The sequence below is a fragment of the Rhinatrema bivittatum genome, chromosome 5 (genome assembly GCF_901001135.1).
Source record: "Rhinatrema bivittatum chromosome 5, aRhiBiv1.1, whole genome shotgun sequence".
In the NCBI taxonomy this organism is placed as follows: Eukaryota; Metazoa; Chordata; class Amphibia; order Gymnophiona; family Rhinatrematidae; genus Rhinatrema; species Rhinatrema bivittatum.
The window spans coordinates 383,276,843-383,295,883 of record NC_042619.1 but is presented as its reverse complement, the minus strand read 5'-3'; the positions used below and the strand labels follow the sequence as shown (position 1 = coordinate 383,295,883).

At 43.1% G+C, this 19,041-nt stretch overlaps 1 protein-coding gene across 1 annotated transcript in view; it reads right to left on the bottom strand.

Annotated features, from left to right (window-relative positions):
- Positions 1-11,096, bottom strand: part of GLRA2 (glycine receptor alpha 2) — a 209,371-nt gene extending 198,275 nt beyond the window's left edge. Inside the window, exons 1-2 of the mRNA XM_029601880.1 lie at positions 11,029-11,096; positions 9,203-9,336 (exon numbers count right to left, since the gene is read on the bottom strand). Coding sequence (XP_029457740.1) covers positions 9,203-9,336; positions 11,029-11,096 — 202 coding nt within the window. The remainder of the gene's footprint in view (positions 1-9,202; positions 9,337-11,028) is intronic.
- Positions 11,097-19,041: the final 7,945 nt, after the last annotated feature.

Genomic DNA, 19,041 nt, shown 5'->3' with positions numbered 1-19,041 from the left:
TCCCTTTGTAACTACCAGAGCAACTTCTGCCTCACCTCTGGTGGTAAGGTCAACATCACATTATACTCCTGAGATTGGGGATTCCATTGAGTCAGAAGGGACTGCTGCAGAGAACACATATGATTGCATGCCCAAGGAAAAACCTGTATCATCATGGCCATGGATCCCAGCATCTGCAGATATGACCAGACAGATGAACCAATCACCGAACGCAGGGTCCAGACCTGACCCCAGATCTTCTGGATCTGAGACTCCAGAAGACTCTGTATCAAACCAGGCACCCAAATACTCCATGTCCTCAGTTAGCTGCAGGTTCCTCTTGGCTAAATTTACTACCCATCCCAGGGCTGTAACAACTGAACCACCCTGCTCAACACCACTCAGCTCTCCTCTATTGACTTGGCTTTGATAAGCTAGTTGTCCATGTACACATGAACAAGAATGCCCTCCTTTGAGGGCCACATTCATGACTAGCATCATCTTGGAAAATATTCTGGATTCTGTGGCCAAGCCAAAGAGCAACACTTGAACCTGGTAGTGCCAACCTAAAACTGCAAAGTGCAAATAGTGCTGATGCTGCTTGACAATTGGAATATGATGGTAAGTCTCTAAGATATCCAGAGAAGTGAGAAATTCTCTCTTCTGCACCTCCATAATCACTGATATTAACATTTCCATCTAAAAATGGAAGGGCTGGATTGACCCCCTTGAGAACCAGAATAGGTTGAAACGAACTCTCTTTCTTGGGCACCATTAAGTAAATGGAATAGCTCTCGGTTGCCAGAGAATAAGAAGTCAACTCCCCAAAGGAGGCAACCAAGAAAGTTTTGACTCAATTATCTGCCATCTTCTTTAATTCCTACTCAAACGATAAGTGCCCCTTAAAAGGCAAGTTGGTAAGGTTCAACTTCAAAATAGTATTGCAGACCATTTTTGCAGCCAAAGGAGCCTTCGGGCTGTAAATTGCCGAAGCCACCCCTCGAGCTGCCATGCATGCCAAATCATAGCCGGTATCCATTAGGAAGGCAGCTCCCAGCTCCAGATATGGGCCATTGTCTCCCAGAGCTTTTAGGGCCACTTTGGTCAACTGTAAACTGGCCCTAGCCATCAAACAGCAAGCAGAGTTGGAGATCCATGGCTATTGCTTCAAAGGCCTGCATCTTCCAATCTTGAGTGTACTTTAAAGCCGCACCTCCTTCTATTGGAATGGTGGTCCACTTCATCACTGCGCAGACCAAGGCATCCACCTTAGGAAACCAAAGTTGCTCCCTAGCTTTAGGGTCCATAGAATACAATCCTGCTAAAACGCGACCTCCTTTAAAATTAGCCTCAGGTGTGCTCCATTCCAAATCTATCAGTTCCTGGATGTCCTCATGCAGAGGAAAAAATCATGATGCCTTGCATAAGCTAACCATTACTGGGTTCTTCTTTGGATCCTTAGCCACTGCTGGCAAGTTCTCTTTACACCCAAGGGCCTTCAAGATCTGCAAAATTAAACCAGACATCTCGTCCCTGTGAGACTCGTCAGCATCTGGAGGATTCTCCCCCTCTTCCAATAATGGCTCATCGGGATCCCCCACTGAGGATCCTGACTCCCCTCCTGAGTCTCATGAAGGATCCCCATCATCGCCTTCTCCTTCAGTCTGTTTCTTTCTCTTCTTCCCCTTCCTGAGAGGAGACAAGTGTTACGCCTGTCGGTTGTAGATGGCTGTGACCTCTGATGCTCACCTCTTTTTTCCCCACTCCATCAAGTCTGGGAAGAATGGCTGTCTCTGCCAATCCCCGCTGACCTCTCCGGCATTCCCAGGACAGCATGGGTGCTACCGACCCGGAATTACCTAGGTGCGCGTGCAAGGGCCTCCTTTGAACACGTCATTGTGGGAACCTCGGGGGCGTCCCCTCCCTATGACGTCAACCCGCTAGTGTATTTAATCTGACCAGCCCTTGCCTTCTTTGAGTTAGCAAGGAGTTCTGTCTTGCTAAATCCTCCTCATTCAAGGATTTCCTGTTCCTGACTTGGTCTTGGCATCTAAATGCAATGAGCACCTGCTCCTCAGGGGCTCCCCTGCATTCCCAGCTATCCGCTCCTTGGAGGGCCTACCTGCCTGACTGCTACTAGACCTGCTTCTCAAGTCTCTCTCTCTCTCCAGGAACCATCTATTGTGAGTACCTCTACTGACTTCTATTATACAAACTGTATTGTGGATTCCATGTGGTGTACCCTGAGCCTCGGGCCACTACCGCCTTTCTTCAGTAGAAGCCATTCAGCTTTCCTGCACTGCAGAATATCTACATACCAACTACAGAAGCCACTTCCAGGTTCCGGTATCTCTACCAGTTCTTCTACATCTACTGTACAGACATCCTCGGCATACCCCGCCTTGCGGGCCACTACACAGAGCCGCACCAGTTGCAACCCGACGACAAAGTATGTCTTAGTACCCGCTTCATAAGCCTTAAACTGCCATTGGTTCGATTTGCACCAAGATACATAGGACCCTTTTCAGTTCTCCACCGCCTGGGTCCAGTCATATACAGTTTGAAGCTATCACCAGGCTCAGAATACATAATGCATTCCATATCTCCCTTCTGAAGCCACTCATCCTATCAAAATTCTCCAAGAAAACACTGGAACCCCAGCCTCTCTCTGCCGTGGAAGACATCACATATCAAGTGGAAGACACCCTTGATGTAAGAAAATATGGCAGACGATGGGAGTATCTTATTTCCTGGGAAGGATTTGGTGCTGAGGAAAACAGTTGGGAGCCTGCATGTAAATTCCTTGACAAGGAGTTGATCCAACAGTTCCACAGGTCACATCCTAGGAATCCAAAACCCCCGGGAGGGGCCCTAACAAGGGGGGTACTGTTACACCTGTCGGTCGCAGACAGCTGTGACCTTTCATGCTCACTTTTTTTTTCCCCGCTCCATAACGTCTGGGAAGAATGGCGGTCTCTGCCAATCCCTGCCGACCTCTCCGGCATTCCTGGGGCAGCATGGGCACTGCCGACCGCCATCTTGGACCCAGAATTACCTAGGTGCGCGTGCACAAAGGCCTCCTTTGAACACATAGTGGAAACCTCGGGGGCGTCCTCCTCCCAATGACATCAACCCACTAGTGTATTTAATCTGACCAGCCCTTGCTTCTTTGAGTTAGCAAGGAGTTATGTCTTGCTGAATCCTCATTCAAGGACTTCCTGTTCCTGACTTGGTCTTGGCATCTAAACACTTTAAGTACCTGCTCCTCGGGAGCTCCCCTGCATTCCCGGTTATCCGCTCCTCGGAGGGCCTACCTGCCTGACTGCTACTAGACCTGCTTCTCAGGTCTCTCTCTCTCCAGGAACCATCTATTGTGAGTACCTCTACTGACTTCTATTATACAAACTGTATTGTGGATTCCATGCAGTGTACCCTGCGCCTCAGGCCACTACTGCCTTTCTTCAGTAGAAGCCATTCAGCTTTTCTGCACTGCAGAATATCTACATACCAACTACAGGAGCCACTTCCAGGTTCCGGTATCTCTACCAGTTCTTCTACATCTACTGTACAGACATCCCCGGCGTACCCAGCTCCGCAGGCCACTACCGTATTTTCTCAGCTGTGGCCTCACTGGGTATTCCCCATTGCTCAGGACTGTATTACTACATCTCCAATTCTGTGGACATTACTTTTTCCTTCCTTCATAATAGACTCTACTTCTAGCTGTGTCCCACTCCACTGAGACTGCTCCTACTGATGGTGAGGCTCACAGGGCTCCTCCCTGTGGGCAGAGTCACCTCTCATCTCAGCCCAGGGTTCACATTCTTACATAAACTGTAACTCTCTGCTATTAGGGCTACCTCAAGTTACTATTAGACCACTCCAAATATTGCAAAATTCTGCTGCTAGAATTTTGACAGGCAAAAAGAAAAAGAGACCACATCACAGGTACACTTGCTGAACTACACTGGCTTCCAATTGAACAAAGAATACAAAATAAAGCATTGTGTATAATTCATAAACTAATCCATGATGAAAAGGCAGATTGGCTTAACACAGCACTGCACGTACATGTACCACACAGAAATCTTAGATCTGCCAATAAAGCACTACTAACTATTCCTTCTGTTAAATCAGCACGCCTCACTCAGGTAAGGGAGAGTGCACTGTCGCTGGCTGGACCTGTTCTATGGAACTCCATGCCACTCGAAATAAGGCTGCAGAGAAATTTGAAACTATTTAAAACTAATCTGAAAACCTGGATTTTTAAACAAGCTTTTTATAAAGACAAAGAGAAGGAGGAAAACAGTTGAAAGATAAGGACGCACCAAGTAATCAGTTTTTTTCCTCTAATATCTCCAATTGCATATTAACACTAGATTTGAACCGCTCAACAGTTTTTCAACCGATATATAAGCCTTAATTAACACATAGTCTTTTCTTATTAAAATATGTTACCGTTCTATGTTGGCACATGTATAATTTGTAATCTATACCAATTATAGTTTTTTCTTATTGTGCCTTTCTGTAAACCATTGTGATGGTGAATTAACTTAACGACGGTATAGAAGAGTTTTTAAATAAAATAAATAAATACAAAGAAACATAACAAGGATTCCTTGGAACCTTCCTATACCCAGAAGAAGGAGATTTTTGAGGCAATCAATCCCTCCTGGGCTCCTTTCTTCACCTGACAGAAAGTCTGGAGACCCTTAAAACATTCCACCCATGAAATGGCAGAAAGATCCATCTCCAGGGTAGGAAAAACCTTCTCTGAACTCATTCCCAAGGGAATTGGTAGGAAAGAAGGTGGAGAAGACTACTCACCCTCCCTGGTAGGATCAGTCGCCTTACCTTCTTCCTGCAAAACAGACATCTCCCTGGGCCTCAACACACTTTGAGGGACCTCCTGGGACTAAGGACCCTCATATGGCAAACAGAACAGACGCAAAACGTCTTCCCGTGCTGATCCCCCAATGATATCTCACTCTCTCTCTCTTCCTCTAATAAGCTGAGGAAACTTTTCCCACCGCATGTCTCAGCAGCTTCTGTAAACCTAAAATGGTGCCTGCCAAGTGTCCCTAGCTGGTCCCAAAAGAGCCCCGCAGCAGTCCTTGACTGCACAGTCCAGATCGCAGCTGCCTTTTTGACTTGCCTAGTAACAAATTGCGTTGGCGCCTGCTCTTAGCACTACCCAATGCATGCGCTCCTTTCCCCCCCCCCCAAAAAAAAAAACTTTAGCGGACAGATGCGCTGAAATAGCTAAACCAGCCCACAGCAGACAGAATGGCAGGGAGCAAAGAGCAGAAGGAAGAGAGGACCAGTCAGAGGACTATGAAGCAGGGCTGAATCCCAAGGCCTCTTTCCCTTACTGAGGCTCTTCTCCTGTCAAGAGGAGGGCTGGAGCCACAGCTTTCACCTCACTCCTGTCCTATCTATATCCTGAAATTTTTTCTAGACTCTGAACTGAGGAAGGGAGCGAATGCTATCACCACAGGAGGTCAAAATGGCCTGTACAATCATGGCAAGCCAAAATCCACAAGTAAGCATGCATGTCCATCACTTGCCGGAGAGGGAGAAAAATTGACTGGCTAGTGCCTGAGCAAAGCTATATGAAGGCGATGTCAGTGAGTTATTGTTCTCCATCTCCATCTACTGGTTGGAGTGAACAACTCACTATGTGGCCTGTCTTGCCCGAATGAAGAGGAATGGATAAATAAGGAAATCCAGGAAAACCTGCACATTGGAAATTCAAGTAAAGGGAATTTCTTACAGAGTACAGAACTTCATATAATCCATTTCCAAAAGATCTCCTGCCAGCAAGAGTAAGTAATCTTAAGAAGATATATTGGTGACCTGTACTTTTGCTAAAATATGGATTCATTGCCTAGAAAATGTGTACTTTGTCATCACCATTGAGCATTTATTTCAGTAATGTTTATCTATTTGAACATCAACTTTGGTGCGATGAGTGGTCTATTGATTGACTTCAGTTCTGTTTCCTTAAATCCTTGTTCAGGACATACCCAGCCCTGGGGTGTCCCAAAGTTTTGTCTCAGTTATCTTCCAACCAACAGAACCCCTCTCTTCCACCTCCATGTGAGAACATGGAGATTGGTAAAGGGGTGTGTGTGTGTGTGGGGGGGGGGGGGGTGTGTAACAGAAAATTGCCTTCTTTTGAGTGGGTTTTGTCGGTAGTGTGTAACTTTGCTGTTAATTGATAGGTACATTTTCAGTAAGATGCCTGGTAAGAATGCAATATTTTTTTTTAATAGAAGGCTAGTATCCACACCTGTTTAAATATTAGTGATTTTTAATTTTAAAAACCTAAATGAAAGATGCTAAGTACTGTAATTTGGATTTATTACCATCACCAATATCTGAATTAAAATTGTTGATAATTTGCTTTAATTAGTTTTAATAAACTAATTCAACCAAATACAAGTGAGATGAGGGAAGAGATCATTTTCCTCTTGTTACATTTTCACACATTAGGATAAAAATGAGCATTCAGGTTTTAACCTTGTTAAATTTCATTAAAGGGGTAATTTGACAATTGTTATGGTTGCTAGTCTTTCTAATCAATACACATTTATGGAACTATTGCACATTTTACGTAGTACATCTAGTATTTATTTCTTACACTAAAAAGACTTTTAAGCCATTTTTATGCAGGTTTCTTATAAGAGTTTTGTTGCTTTGCCTGCCGCCTGCCTTGACCCTGCCTGGACCCGGACTTTGCTTTGCCAGCCACCTGCCTTGACCCTGCCTGGACCTGGACTCTGCTTTGCCTGCCGCCTGCCTTGACCCTGCCTGGACCCGGACTTTGCTTTGCATGCCGCCTGCCTTGACCCTGCTTGGACCCGGACTTTGCTTTGCCTGCCGCCTGCCTCGACTCTGCCTGGACCTGGACTCTGCTTTGCCTGCTGCCTGCCTTGACCCTGCCTGGACTCGGACTTTGTTTGCTGGCCGCCTGCCTTGACCCTGCCTGGACCTGGACTTTGCTTTGCCTGCCGCCTGCCTTGACTCTGCCTGGACCTGGACTCTGCTTTGCCTGCCGCCTGCCTTGACCCTGCCTGGATCCAGACTCTGTTTTGCCTGCTGCCTGCCCTGACCCTGCCTGGACCTGGACTTTGTTTGCTGGCCACCTGCCTTGATCCTGCTTGGACTCAGTTCCTGCTTGCTACCACTTGTCTAGACCCTACCCTAGACATTTCCGCTCCACCTTCCGGAGAGGAGTTAATCAAGACTATTCCTTGGTGAGTACCCTCCGGGCTAAGGGTCCACAGTACTGAGAACAAGTTCTATACATTAGTTATTAATGTTTAAATACATCTCTGCTATTAACAACTAAAAACATATTTAGTGCATGATTAAATACCTGCAGTAATATAGCCTCAAATTTAATAGTAGATTTCAGAGTTTTATCTTTCACACTGTAAAAATATACTTCCATAGTTGTTAAAGCATTAGAAAATATTTACACACTAAGAAAACTTTCTAGTCAACAACTGCAGCAGGATATCTGGCAAGGTGGTGGAATCTTCATCATTGAAGGTTTGTAAGAACAGGTTAGACAATCTTCTATTTGGGGGTCACATAGATTCAGGGAATCTTTCCAGAAAACATTAAGTGAGAAGACTAGGTGACTTTTTATGATCCCATCTAGCCCCCATTTTCCTATGAGTCAATGATCCTCATTAACCTTTTTTCCCCCAAAATAAATGCTCCAGGCATCTGTCTCCCACAACTGCCTCAAATTAGCCAATTTTGTGACGGAAATGTGTCATCTTTGGCAAATTTTATTTTCATAAAATAATTTAATTAGGAGCTCCTGGGCACTCAAGTTTCAGTGAGCTTCCATATGAAAACTCGAAATCCATGACCATAATCCACATTTTTTTATGTAGCTGAGATTGTACTGATAAGCAGAGTTTACTGGATCATGATCCAAGATTGGATTTCAATAAGATAAAAATCAGGGTATAAATAATTCCATAATTACACAGAAACATAGTATATGAAAGCAGATAAAGACCGTCAGACAAGGGCCGTCAGATTTGCACATTTTCCTTCCATACTGCAATACTAAAAACCTAATGTATAGATACTTAGGTCCTTAAATCTAAATTCATAAGGTATTATAGAATTGGCTCCAGATCATTTTGGTGGCCCTCTCCTGGACTCTACTTTATTTGACATAGACTTAGTTAAAGCATTTACAGTAGACTCAATTACTTATACCATGATTTTACTAGATTGTTATGATTTGAAATTTTGATCCTGATGAGCACATCTGATTGTAAGTAGGATTGTGGACTTCAAATTAATCTATATACTTTTACTTTGAGTGTTTGATAATCAAATTTTGGAGGTACCAATATAAATAAAGGAATAAAATAAAGTGATAGCTATCAAATTACATGAATATTAGATGATCAGAAATGCTATATTTCTAAAATTAACAGATGTTTTGTATTGATAGGCAAGCCCTTATAAGGAATATCAGCATGATATAATATTTAGAATAATGATTTAGTACAGGGGTAGCCAACTCCAGTCTTCAAGAGCCACAAACAAATCCAATTTTCAGGATATCTACAATGAATATACATTATATAGATTTGTATACAATGGAAGCAGTGCATGCAAATCTCTCATGCATATTCATTATGGATATCATGAAAATCAGGCCTAACTGTTGCTCTTGAGGACCAGAGTTGGCCACCCCTGTTTCAGTAGCTCTGCAAGCACTGCACAAAATTTCTGTCCAGCTTTTAGATCAGGAAATTTAATTGATTTAGACTAAAACACATTAGTACGCAGCAAATCATTTCAGACTTTGATATTTCCTCAATAAATGTACTTTATAAAATATTCCATCCAACCAGTGACTACTTTGTTTTATACCAAGTTTTTAATGAAAGTGACACAATAAATCTTTTGCTTCTATCTTATGATAAAGCATAACATAATGTTATCAAACAAAACATGGAGAAGCATTACAATAATTATAGAATTTAAAACAAGGCTTAAAATAATTGAAGTCCAAATTTTGCCCATGGGCATGTATTTCCCACATAGTCAAGAAAACCCATATCTGACTCTGACTGGCCAGTTCAGTCTTTTCTGACACATAATACCACATGAACAAATATGAACTTCATTCTAAGCTTGTTAATATAGATTTTTTTTTTTATGAAAGCTTGAGTAAACAACCTACCTTTAAAATTTGGCCTAATTCTTGCATCATATCCTGAGGTTCTTCCCATTAATTTGTCCAAAAAATCTGAAGGAGACATGGTCTGTGAAGGGGATTTTCCAGACCTGGAATCATGCTCTTTACAAAATGCCATCCTAAACAAATTATTAACCATCATTAGCTACATAAATTTAGCTTATATCATCCTTTCCTCTGAAGTCAAAAGTTCAGCATTCCAGTTTCTACATTGGTTCTATCAATACATGGAGCTCAGTAATGGATACAAAAAGTCTAAAAAAGTCTCTCCTTAAAAATTACATTTTCTATTTGTAAGTAAAGAAAAACCCAGACAATCCCAAAAGGACAGTTGCGTTATTGTTTGAGTAAATAAACAACCAGGTTTTTTTTTTATTAAAGCTGTGAGGCTAGAAATAAATGACTATAATTCACTTCTGATCTACTTAGTAACAGCCATTTCAACAACACAGTACATGCCAATATGATAACTGCATACAGCAGTCTTTAAAAAATCAGTTATAAAGAACATTATTTTAGAGTATGAGCATAACATTTTTTTGTTTAACTTTTATGGAAAACTCTTTCAGAAATGATCAGGAAACTGCTGAGAAATCACATGGCAGAAAAAAAAAATCTGATTTGTTCTTTCCAGTTCAAACTAGGATGGAAAGGCATATGATGAAATTATTGCATTAGCAGATTTCATCTGAGAAAAGATTCAAATGTAATGACCTGTTTTTTAAACAACTATGACCTTGTATATTGCCTTGTTTGTGTCAGGCTATGAAAAAGGTCACATTATTCATCACTCCTATCAACTAGCATTTATATCTAATCTGTATGGAGATGATCTAGGTTATGAGGCCCATGAATTAAGAGTATGTATCTATTTATTACAATTATGCTAGTAGCAGTTAGGTAGATGGATAGACATATACATACCATAGATGGTGTGACTGATAGAGAGATGCATTCTTTCCTTGGAAATATATTATGTAATGAAGATCAACCTGGAGATTTTGCTATCAAATTCAAATTCTACCTTTATGCTATTTAGTACATGCTGCACCTATGCTACTTTTAAATAGGAGTTTTTATGATTGCATCTTTCCTTTTAAGTATTGCACATGCACTTCCCAAAATATCACTAGCTTCCAATGAAGCATAATTTTAACAATGTATTTATTGCATTCTTAATTCCAACATATTTATTAGCTACTACTTAAGGTTTACATACATGTTTTCCTGGATAGAAAGAGTGACTGACATCGAAGGACAGGATAAGAAAATGAGAAAACAGAATTAAACTGTTGTATCTAAAACCATACCTTCAGTACTTGAGTCTTATTGGTTGCAATCTCTCCTCCCTATAATGCTATGCTTGATATTCTGCCTGTTTGAAGGGATACTGTAATGATAACTGCTTCGGTTGAAACCATGGTGCTTACTAACAAGATTCAAGCAAGCAGGTCGGTGGCAAAATTATGTTTTATTCTCACAGCTTGAACCAATCACACAAACAACCTACAAAACAACTTTCAATAGTGGCTCATCGCAACACATTAAAAAAAAAAAAAGGTTAGGAATAATAATACTAGCCTGCAAGTGAATAATCATGCTAAGAGAGGGTTATATCACAGTACAAAGGAAAGAAAATATTCATTTGAAATCACCAATAAGTGAGCCTTTTTTAAAAATATGAATTGCACATAAGTGCCATATAAGACTAGTAGATTCTAAAAAATGCAAGAAAAATAAATAGGTTAAAGTGTATTTTTAAGGTTATTCCCATGTATTTAAAATATCAACATAAAATATGATTTACCAACCTGAAGTTGTTTATTCCTAAGAAAAATGCAATAAATACTGTCAAAATGTTGACCAGCTGTCGGTTCATTCCTGTTTTTTTAATAACTGAAATATCCCAGAAACGATTCCAGCAAAATGTAAGTGGGAGTAACCTGTAGTTGTTTCACTTGAAAATCAGAAAAGAAAGATCTGGATTCCTACAGACTGGGGGAAAAATATAAAAAGTGCCAGTTCTCGGAATCATGGTCAGATCCAACCAAGATTCACCATCGGCCAACACGAAAGAGACAAAGTATTTGATGTGCAGCTTTTTTCCCTGCTGCTCTCTCCGGATAATATAAAAGAAATGCTAATATAAAGACAGCAGTACCATGGAGAATTTGCTTATTTTTGTATGAATGTGTGCTATCCCCTCTGCTTTGGCAAAAAAATAATAAAAAGAAATCTCTCCCAACGCTGTATTTTTAACTGGAACCCGAAAATAGTGGGTGGAGAGGATATCGATAATGCTCTCTACAAGCTCAGCTGTCTGTCAGTGCAGCGCAACGTGATCATTCTGTGCCTAGAAATTTCAGCACTTGGACAGCTCCGAGCTCCCTTCTACAATGATTCAGGCAGCCAAGACCGAGACTCACAGGATAACTGTTTATTCGCGGAGGCACAGTAGCTCCTTCATCTTCAGTGCTGCGTGATCGTAGGCTAAACAAATCAAGCGCCCATAGTGTTTGACTAGCGATGACAGACACACCATATACGTATGATAGTAACCCCTCCCGTTTTTATTTGTATATACAATTTCAATTATTATTATTATTATTTTTTATAAATAACCTCTCAGTAGTATCTTTTTAAGTTAATACCAAGTGAAATTCAAAGCAACTTTATTATTTTAAAATGCCACTGAGGCTTGTAGCACCATATACACTAACATATTTATTGAAACATAAATTGCTGAGGACTAGAAAGCCTATGCTTCAGAAAGTTGTCTATAAATTGCCACCAGTCTCTGATAGTTTAGCTACTGCAGGCTAATATGGAAACCCCTCAGGAAGTTTAATTCTTTTAAGAAAATAATTATTTTCTGGAATTCTCATAGTCTTACTACTGCTAAATCTATTCAAAAATATCGTATTTGAATGAATTTCTAGAACCCTGAGAGCTTGAGACAATTAAGAGATACTTGAAGCCTTGACAATTAGTATGACTGTTCACAAATTTCAAGCTTGTATGAATTCAACCCCTTTATGCATATGCAGCCATGAATCTAATATAAATGCACTTATTTTTCTATATCTTATGAGGATACCTGGGTTAAAGTTCAGAATGAACAGCTGAGTCAGGTGTGCTTTGTCTATTCCTATTTCAATTCTGAAACCAGAATTGGCAAACCAGAATAAATTCATCATAACATGTAATCATCTCCATCCATTATTTGCTGGAGTTTAAGCCTAATAATATATCAGCTAATAAGTGGTATATAATGATCAAAATATTTTTCTGTAAAGACTTTTGCTATACATCTAGTATAATTGTATTATTTCTTGTATAATATAATATTTATATCTTTTGCATTAGTACATGTTACAGATAATGCCTCTTTATAAAATTAACTCCAGATTTCAAAAATCATTAACAAGATGTACTGGCAAGCAGAAGATACCCAATATGGCTTCAGCAGGAGGGTGGGGGAAACTGGCTCAGAGCTAACTGTTAGTGATACTGCTGGTTCTATTGCAAAAGCTGCAGCAGAAGGACTGGGCTTCCTCCTCCAAGGGGCTGCTCGTATCTGTGAAAAGAGAAAGATGTGTGGGTCAAGAATACAGGTGGTGTGAGCTGGAAGTTCATGAAAGTGTTGCGACCGTCGCTGCTTGACGTCTCCACTCCGCCCACCTTACCGCATTGGTGACTTCCTCCGGGGTTGATGAAAGGCTGGCTGCCATGGCGTCTTTTGGCTGTCCTCATCCAGCGTCCCCGGACCGGCCCGCCGCTGCAATCTGCCATGTTGACCTGATGCCTAGGGGGTGCATGCGTGGCGTGGCCCCGCCTGAAATACCAGAAGCGATACTGTTCAGTGGATCTGGGGTTTAAAGACTGTACCTAAGCAGTAAAAGAGAATGAGACTTGTGTAAGGAAGGTATGAAGCGCATGGCCACAGCAAGGTTGGAAAACCAAGTTGCATGGCCCTATGGAGGGCTGCTTTTGGGAAGCTGACCCTAGTTCCTTTGTGGCTGTGCTGATGATTAGTACATTTGGTAAAATGACCTTGTAGGAGTGAGAAAAATGTGTAATAATGGTGAAACTGCTGAGAGTCACAGTAGGCAACAACAGTAAGCAATGAGATACACATTGGCTGTAGTTTTGAGCCCTGCTATACACCGTGACTTTGTGTTTTTGCCTCCATTCCTCTTAATGCTGGACTCTCAGTATGGTGTGAGTTCCATAACTGTGCCTATAGTGAAAGAGAGACAACCATGGGCAAAGGTGGGCAATAGTGACTACGTTGTGCAAACTGCACATAGGAATACAATTGAGAAACCTCCCAGATGCGAGTTAGGTGTACTTCCTTCTCACCCACTCCTGCCTATTCTGCAGCTGCTGCAGCCAGTCCCCATCAAGGGGCCAAAGCTCACATACCTTATCCAACTCCTCAATTTGTAATAACAAGGTGGGAAGATACGGAATGAAATCACATGTAGAGCATAAGACCTCCTAGTGTTTCTTCATTTCCTTGCAGAAGCCTAACTCTCCACTGTCTCTGTTGCTGTGGGATTTTCCTTTCCTTTAAAATGCTTAAAGATGCTATGTGTATCTCCCCTGCCATCTTGGAACTTATATAGCATTTGTGAGTGAAGCTTTTCCCTTGGGAACCTATTTTATATAGCCACAACTCTTTCAGGTGACTTAATGACATTGCAGATTGAAGCAGAAAAGGGCCTTCTTGCTCCTGCAGTTTGTTCAGTTATACTGTTTCCTCTGCTCTTGATGTCTCCCAGCTACCTGTCAGAATATGACCACACGCCAGAAAAGTCCTTAACCCAGATGAGTATGGCACCTGCCTTCTGTGTAAAACACCATATTGTATGGAATAGCCTCCAAATTGCTACTGACACCTACCTTTTCCTTCTCTACAGAGCAGCTTCTGCATCTTCTTTCCTCTAGACTCCTTCTTCCCAAGGAAAGGAAGCTCCACAATTGAACGCCCTACACAAGGCCTATGAAAGAGTGGCCTTACTATCCATCCTAAACCTGTGTGGGACCAGGCTAGATGCCTAGTCAGTCAATCTTAAATCCCATTGTTGTGTCCGTCGGTGCTCGACAACCTCTCTGCCCTCCTTACCTCTCTGGTGCCTCCCTCTCTGTCCGCGGGAAGATTGACTGCTGCGGTGTTCTCATGCCACTTGTCCTTGGGTGTTCCCAGACTGACTCGACGCTGCAACCGCCATGTTTTCTGGATGCCTAGGGGTGCGCGCGCGGCCCCAACAAGTACCGGCATTGGCGCAAACCTCGGGGGCACCCGCGATGGATATTTAAGGTCTCAGAATTTACTAACAGATTGAGTTAGCAAGGGTTTCACTACCTAAGCTACTCTGCCTCCTCGGACTTACCAGAGGTACCCGCTCCTCGGGGGCCTCGCTCTCTTTGCTTTTTCAGGTGACAGTCTGGAACTGGTACTCACTCCTCGAGGGCCCTGATCCCAGACTTGCTTCATATATACTATCTGGGAGTCATCACTACCAACTATATCAGCTACATCAGTGAGTTATCATCATTCTCTCTGAGCTTTCCCTGGAACCAGATACTTGCTCCTTGAGGGCCTACACTTTCCAGCTCCTGGGCTTCATTGGGACATTGTGTGAGTGTTACCATCTACATACCCTGCCTACTCACTATATCTCAGTCTCTCTTCAGCTCAGGCTACAGGGATCTCTGTTTCAGTATCTGAGGGACTACAGCCCAGCCGGGCTTACCAGCTCACTACTGCCATCTCTGGTGATTGTATACTGTCTAATAAAAGAACTAGGGTGTGTTTGTCTCCTAACTTTGAGCCTGACCCTTGGTCCCTCTCGGGATCTTCCCCCGGGGGCATGGTCATCTGCTACTAGTCCAAGGATCCACCCTCTACTCTCATGTTTAACTACAGATCTCGAACAGAGTGCTAACTACTATCTGATTGCTCCTCCCATCAGGCATCGGATCAATAACAGATTGCTAACGCCAGCAACTCTTAGCTTCATATCAATAACACCCATAGAGGGAGAGAGTTCTGTGGTTGGGACCCTGCTAGCTAGGAAGAGTTCTGTGAGCAGGACCCAGCTGGGGAGGATAACAGTCAGAGCCCAGCTGGGGTCAGGAGATTAGGCCCTGGACTCCAGGAGAAGGCAGCTTCTGTATAACATTGCAGTCCTACCAGTCAGGAGAAAGCTCCTGGGTAGTATTCTCAGCAATGCTCCCCATTCCTAATGCTGGACCCCAGAGGCAAGCAGAGCTCCAGGGTCTCAATGCATGGATGAGACAATGGTGCAGGGAAGAGGGTTTTAGACTTGTTAGATACTGGGCTTCTTTTTGGCAAAGAGGGAAGGTCTTTTCTGAAAGGATGGGTTCCATCTTAAGGCAGCTGGCATTAACCTTTAAAAAGGAGATAGGTCAGCTTTTAAACTAGATAATGGGGGAAAGACGACAGTCACTCAGAAGTGCATGGTTTGGAATTATGTAACTTTGAAGGATTCAATGAGAACAAGGGAAATAGGGCATCCCAATAGAGAGGTTGCAATAAATGCCAAAGTGGACCAGGCATCTTTAAGTAAAGTGCAAAAAGATTCCAAATTACCCTTGCCAACAAATAAGCCCATTGTTAATACAAATAAAAAAAACCACACTTTGAAATGTCTGTATACAATGCTAGAAGTCTAAATAATAAGATGGGAGAGATACGCATTTATAACACTGGATGAAGAAGTAGATATAACTGGTAGAGATGTGAATCGTGTCCTCGATCGTCTTAACGATCGATTTCGGCTGGGAGGGGGAGGGAATCGTATTGTTGCCGTTTGGGGGGGGTAAAATATCGTGAAAAATCGTGAAAAATCGAAAAAACGTAAAATCGCAAAACCGGCACATTAAAACCCCCTAAAACCCACCCCCAACCCTTTAAATTAAATCCCCCACCCTCCCGAACCCCCCCCCCAAATGACTTAAATAACCTGCGGGTCCAGTGGCGGTCCGGAACGGCAGCGGTCCGGAACGGGCTCCTGCTACTGAATCTTGTTGTCTTCAGCCGGCGCCATTTTCCAAAATGGCACCGAAAAATGGCGGCGGCCAAAGACGAACACGATTGGACGGCAGGAGGTCCTTCCGGACCCCCGCTGGACTTTTGGCAAGTCTTGTGGGGGTCAGGAGGCCCCCCCCAAGCTGGCCAAAAGTTCCTGGAGGTCCAGCGGGGGTCAGGGAGCGATTTCCCGCCGCGAATCGTTTTCGTACGGAAAATGGCGCCGGCAGGAGATCGACTGCAGGAGGTCGTTCAGCGAGGGTTCCGGCGCCTCGCTGAACGACCTCCTGCAGTCGATCTCCTGCCGGCGCCATTTTCCGTACGAAAACGATTCGCGGCGGGAAATCGCTCCCTGACCCCCGCTGGACCTCCAGGAACTTTTGGCCAGCTTGGGGGGGGCCTCCTGACCCCCACAAGACTTGCCAAAAGTCCAGCGGGGGTCCGGGAGCGATTTCCCGCCGCGAATCGTTTTCGTACGGAAAATGGCGCCGGCAGGAGATCGACTGCAGGAGGTCGTTCAGCGAGGGTTCCGGCGCCTTGCTGAACGACCTCCTGCAGTCGATCTCCTGCCGGCGCCATTTTCCGTACGAAAACGATTCGCGGCGGGAAATCGCTCCCTGACCCCCACTGGACCTCCAGGAACTTTTGGCCAGCTTGGGGGGGGCCTCCTGACCCCCACAAGACTTGCCAAAAGTCCAGCGGGGGTCCAGAAGGACCTCCTGCCATCCAATCGTGTTCGTCTATGGCCGCCGCCATTTTTCGGCGCCATTTTGGAAAATGGCGCCGGCTGAAGACAACAAGATTCAGTAGCAGGAGCCCGTTCCGGACCGCTGCCGTTCCGGACCGCCGCTGGACCCGCAGGTTATTTAAGTCATTTGGGGGGGGGTTCGGGAGGGTGGGGGATTTAATTTAAAGGGTCGGGGGTGGGTTTTAGGGGGTTTTAGTGTGCCGGCTCACGATTCTAACGATTTATAACGATAAATCGTTAGAATCTCTATTGTATTGTGTTCCATAACGGTTTAAGACGATATTAAAATTATCGGACGATAATTTTAATCGTCCTAAAATGATTCACATCCCTAATAACTGGCATTTCAGAGCCCTGGTAGAAAGAGGATAACCAATGATACACTGTGATATCAGGGTACAAATTATATCTAAATTATAGGATGGATCGAATTGGTGGAGGGTTGGCACAATATGGTAAAGAGAACATTGAGTCAAAGAGGATAAAAGTTCTGCAGGAAACAAAATGCAATGTTGAACCTTTATGGATACAAGTTTTAGGTGAAAAAGGGAATAAAATAGTATTGGGGATGTATTACCTTCCACCTGGCCAGAATGAGCTAACAATGAAATGCTAAAAGAAATTAGGGAAGCTAACAAAATTAGCATCACAGTAATAATGGGAGATTTCAATTACCCCTGTATGGACTGGATGAATGTTACATGAGGACATTCTAGAGGAGTAAAATTTATAGATGAAATAAATGACTAGAGCAGCTGGTACAAGAACCAACAAGAAGGTGAACTATTTTAGTCCTAGTCCTTAGTGGAACACAGGATTTGGTGTGAGAAGTTTGGAGCCACTTGGCAACAGTGATCATAATATTATCAAATTTGACTTAATAACTAGAGGTAGCACAGAAAAGAAATCTTCTGTGACAGCATTTACTTTTCAAAAAGGTGTCTATGATAAAATGAGGAAAACGGTAAGGAAAAAACTGAAAGGAGCAACTGCAAAGGTTAAGTTCAGGCATGGACATTGTTTAAAAATACAATCTTGAAGCCCAGACCAGATGTATTCCATTCATTAGAAAAGGTGGAAAGAAGGTTAAATGACTTCCAGCATGGTTAAAAGGTGAGGTGAGAGGCTATAATATTTAAAGAACTGTAAGCAAGTTTAGGGGTGCAGAGACCTGTCTTCTACAGGATACTTTCATTTGCCCTCCCACTTTACTTCACAATCCTAAGCTCAGGAAAAAAGACAACATGTTCTCCTCAGAAACAGACTTTTATTTATCATATTTTAGTATTTAGAAGATAATAGCAATTCCTGTCCCTAACATCCTGGTCACTTAGCACCAATTTACCCTAAAGGAAGTTTGGTCCCATGGGTGGTTACAAACATGCCATAAACTTTAGCCAAATGTATTAATATAGTAAGCAGGCTAACTTACTTACTCTGGTCCTAACTTCAGGCAATAAACCTCTGTTCACCTCTGAAGCAGATGCTGGCTGGAGAATGTGGGCAGGGGAGAAGACTTTCTTCCTGGGTTTGGTATGAGCAGAGCTGGCAGGCAGGTGATCTGGGAAGGAGGTTCGCTTCTGGCTCTGGTACTTTCTGGGCTGTCTAGGGCTTGCTCTCACCCCTTAGCATCTCAGACTTGATGTCACTCTCTGAACCTGAGCAGGGCATCTCGTCTCTCTGGCCTCCTGCCCTGGTTTCCTGGCCATACCTGGTCTTCTCCCTCCTCGATAGCAGGGGGTGCTAGTCTGCTTTGGGCTCCACTTTTGCTATTTTGGTTCATTTTCTTTCAGGGGACCATTCACTTTATTTTCTTGGTTTCAGGGTTGCTCTCTTATTATTATTTGCCCCCCCCCCCCCGTCTTATACTTTCCAGCTGATAAATATGCATAAGCTCATGCATAATCATGTGGTGAGTGGAGGGTCTTTATTGCATAGCAGGTCTTTCCCACTTCCCCATTTCTTCAAGGTACTGCCATATATGTATGCCAATGTGGCATACAACAGTGACTGTGTCAC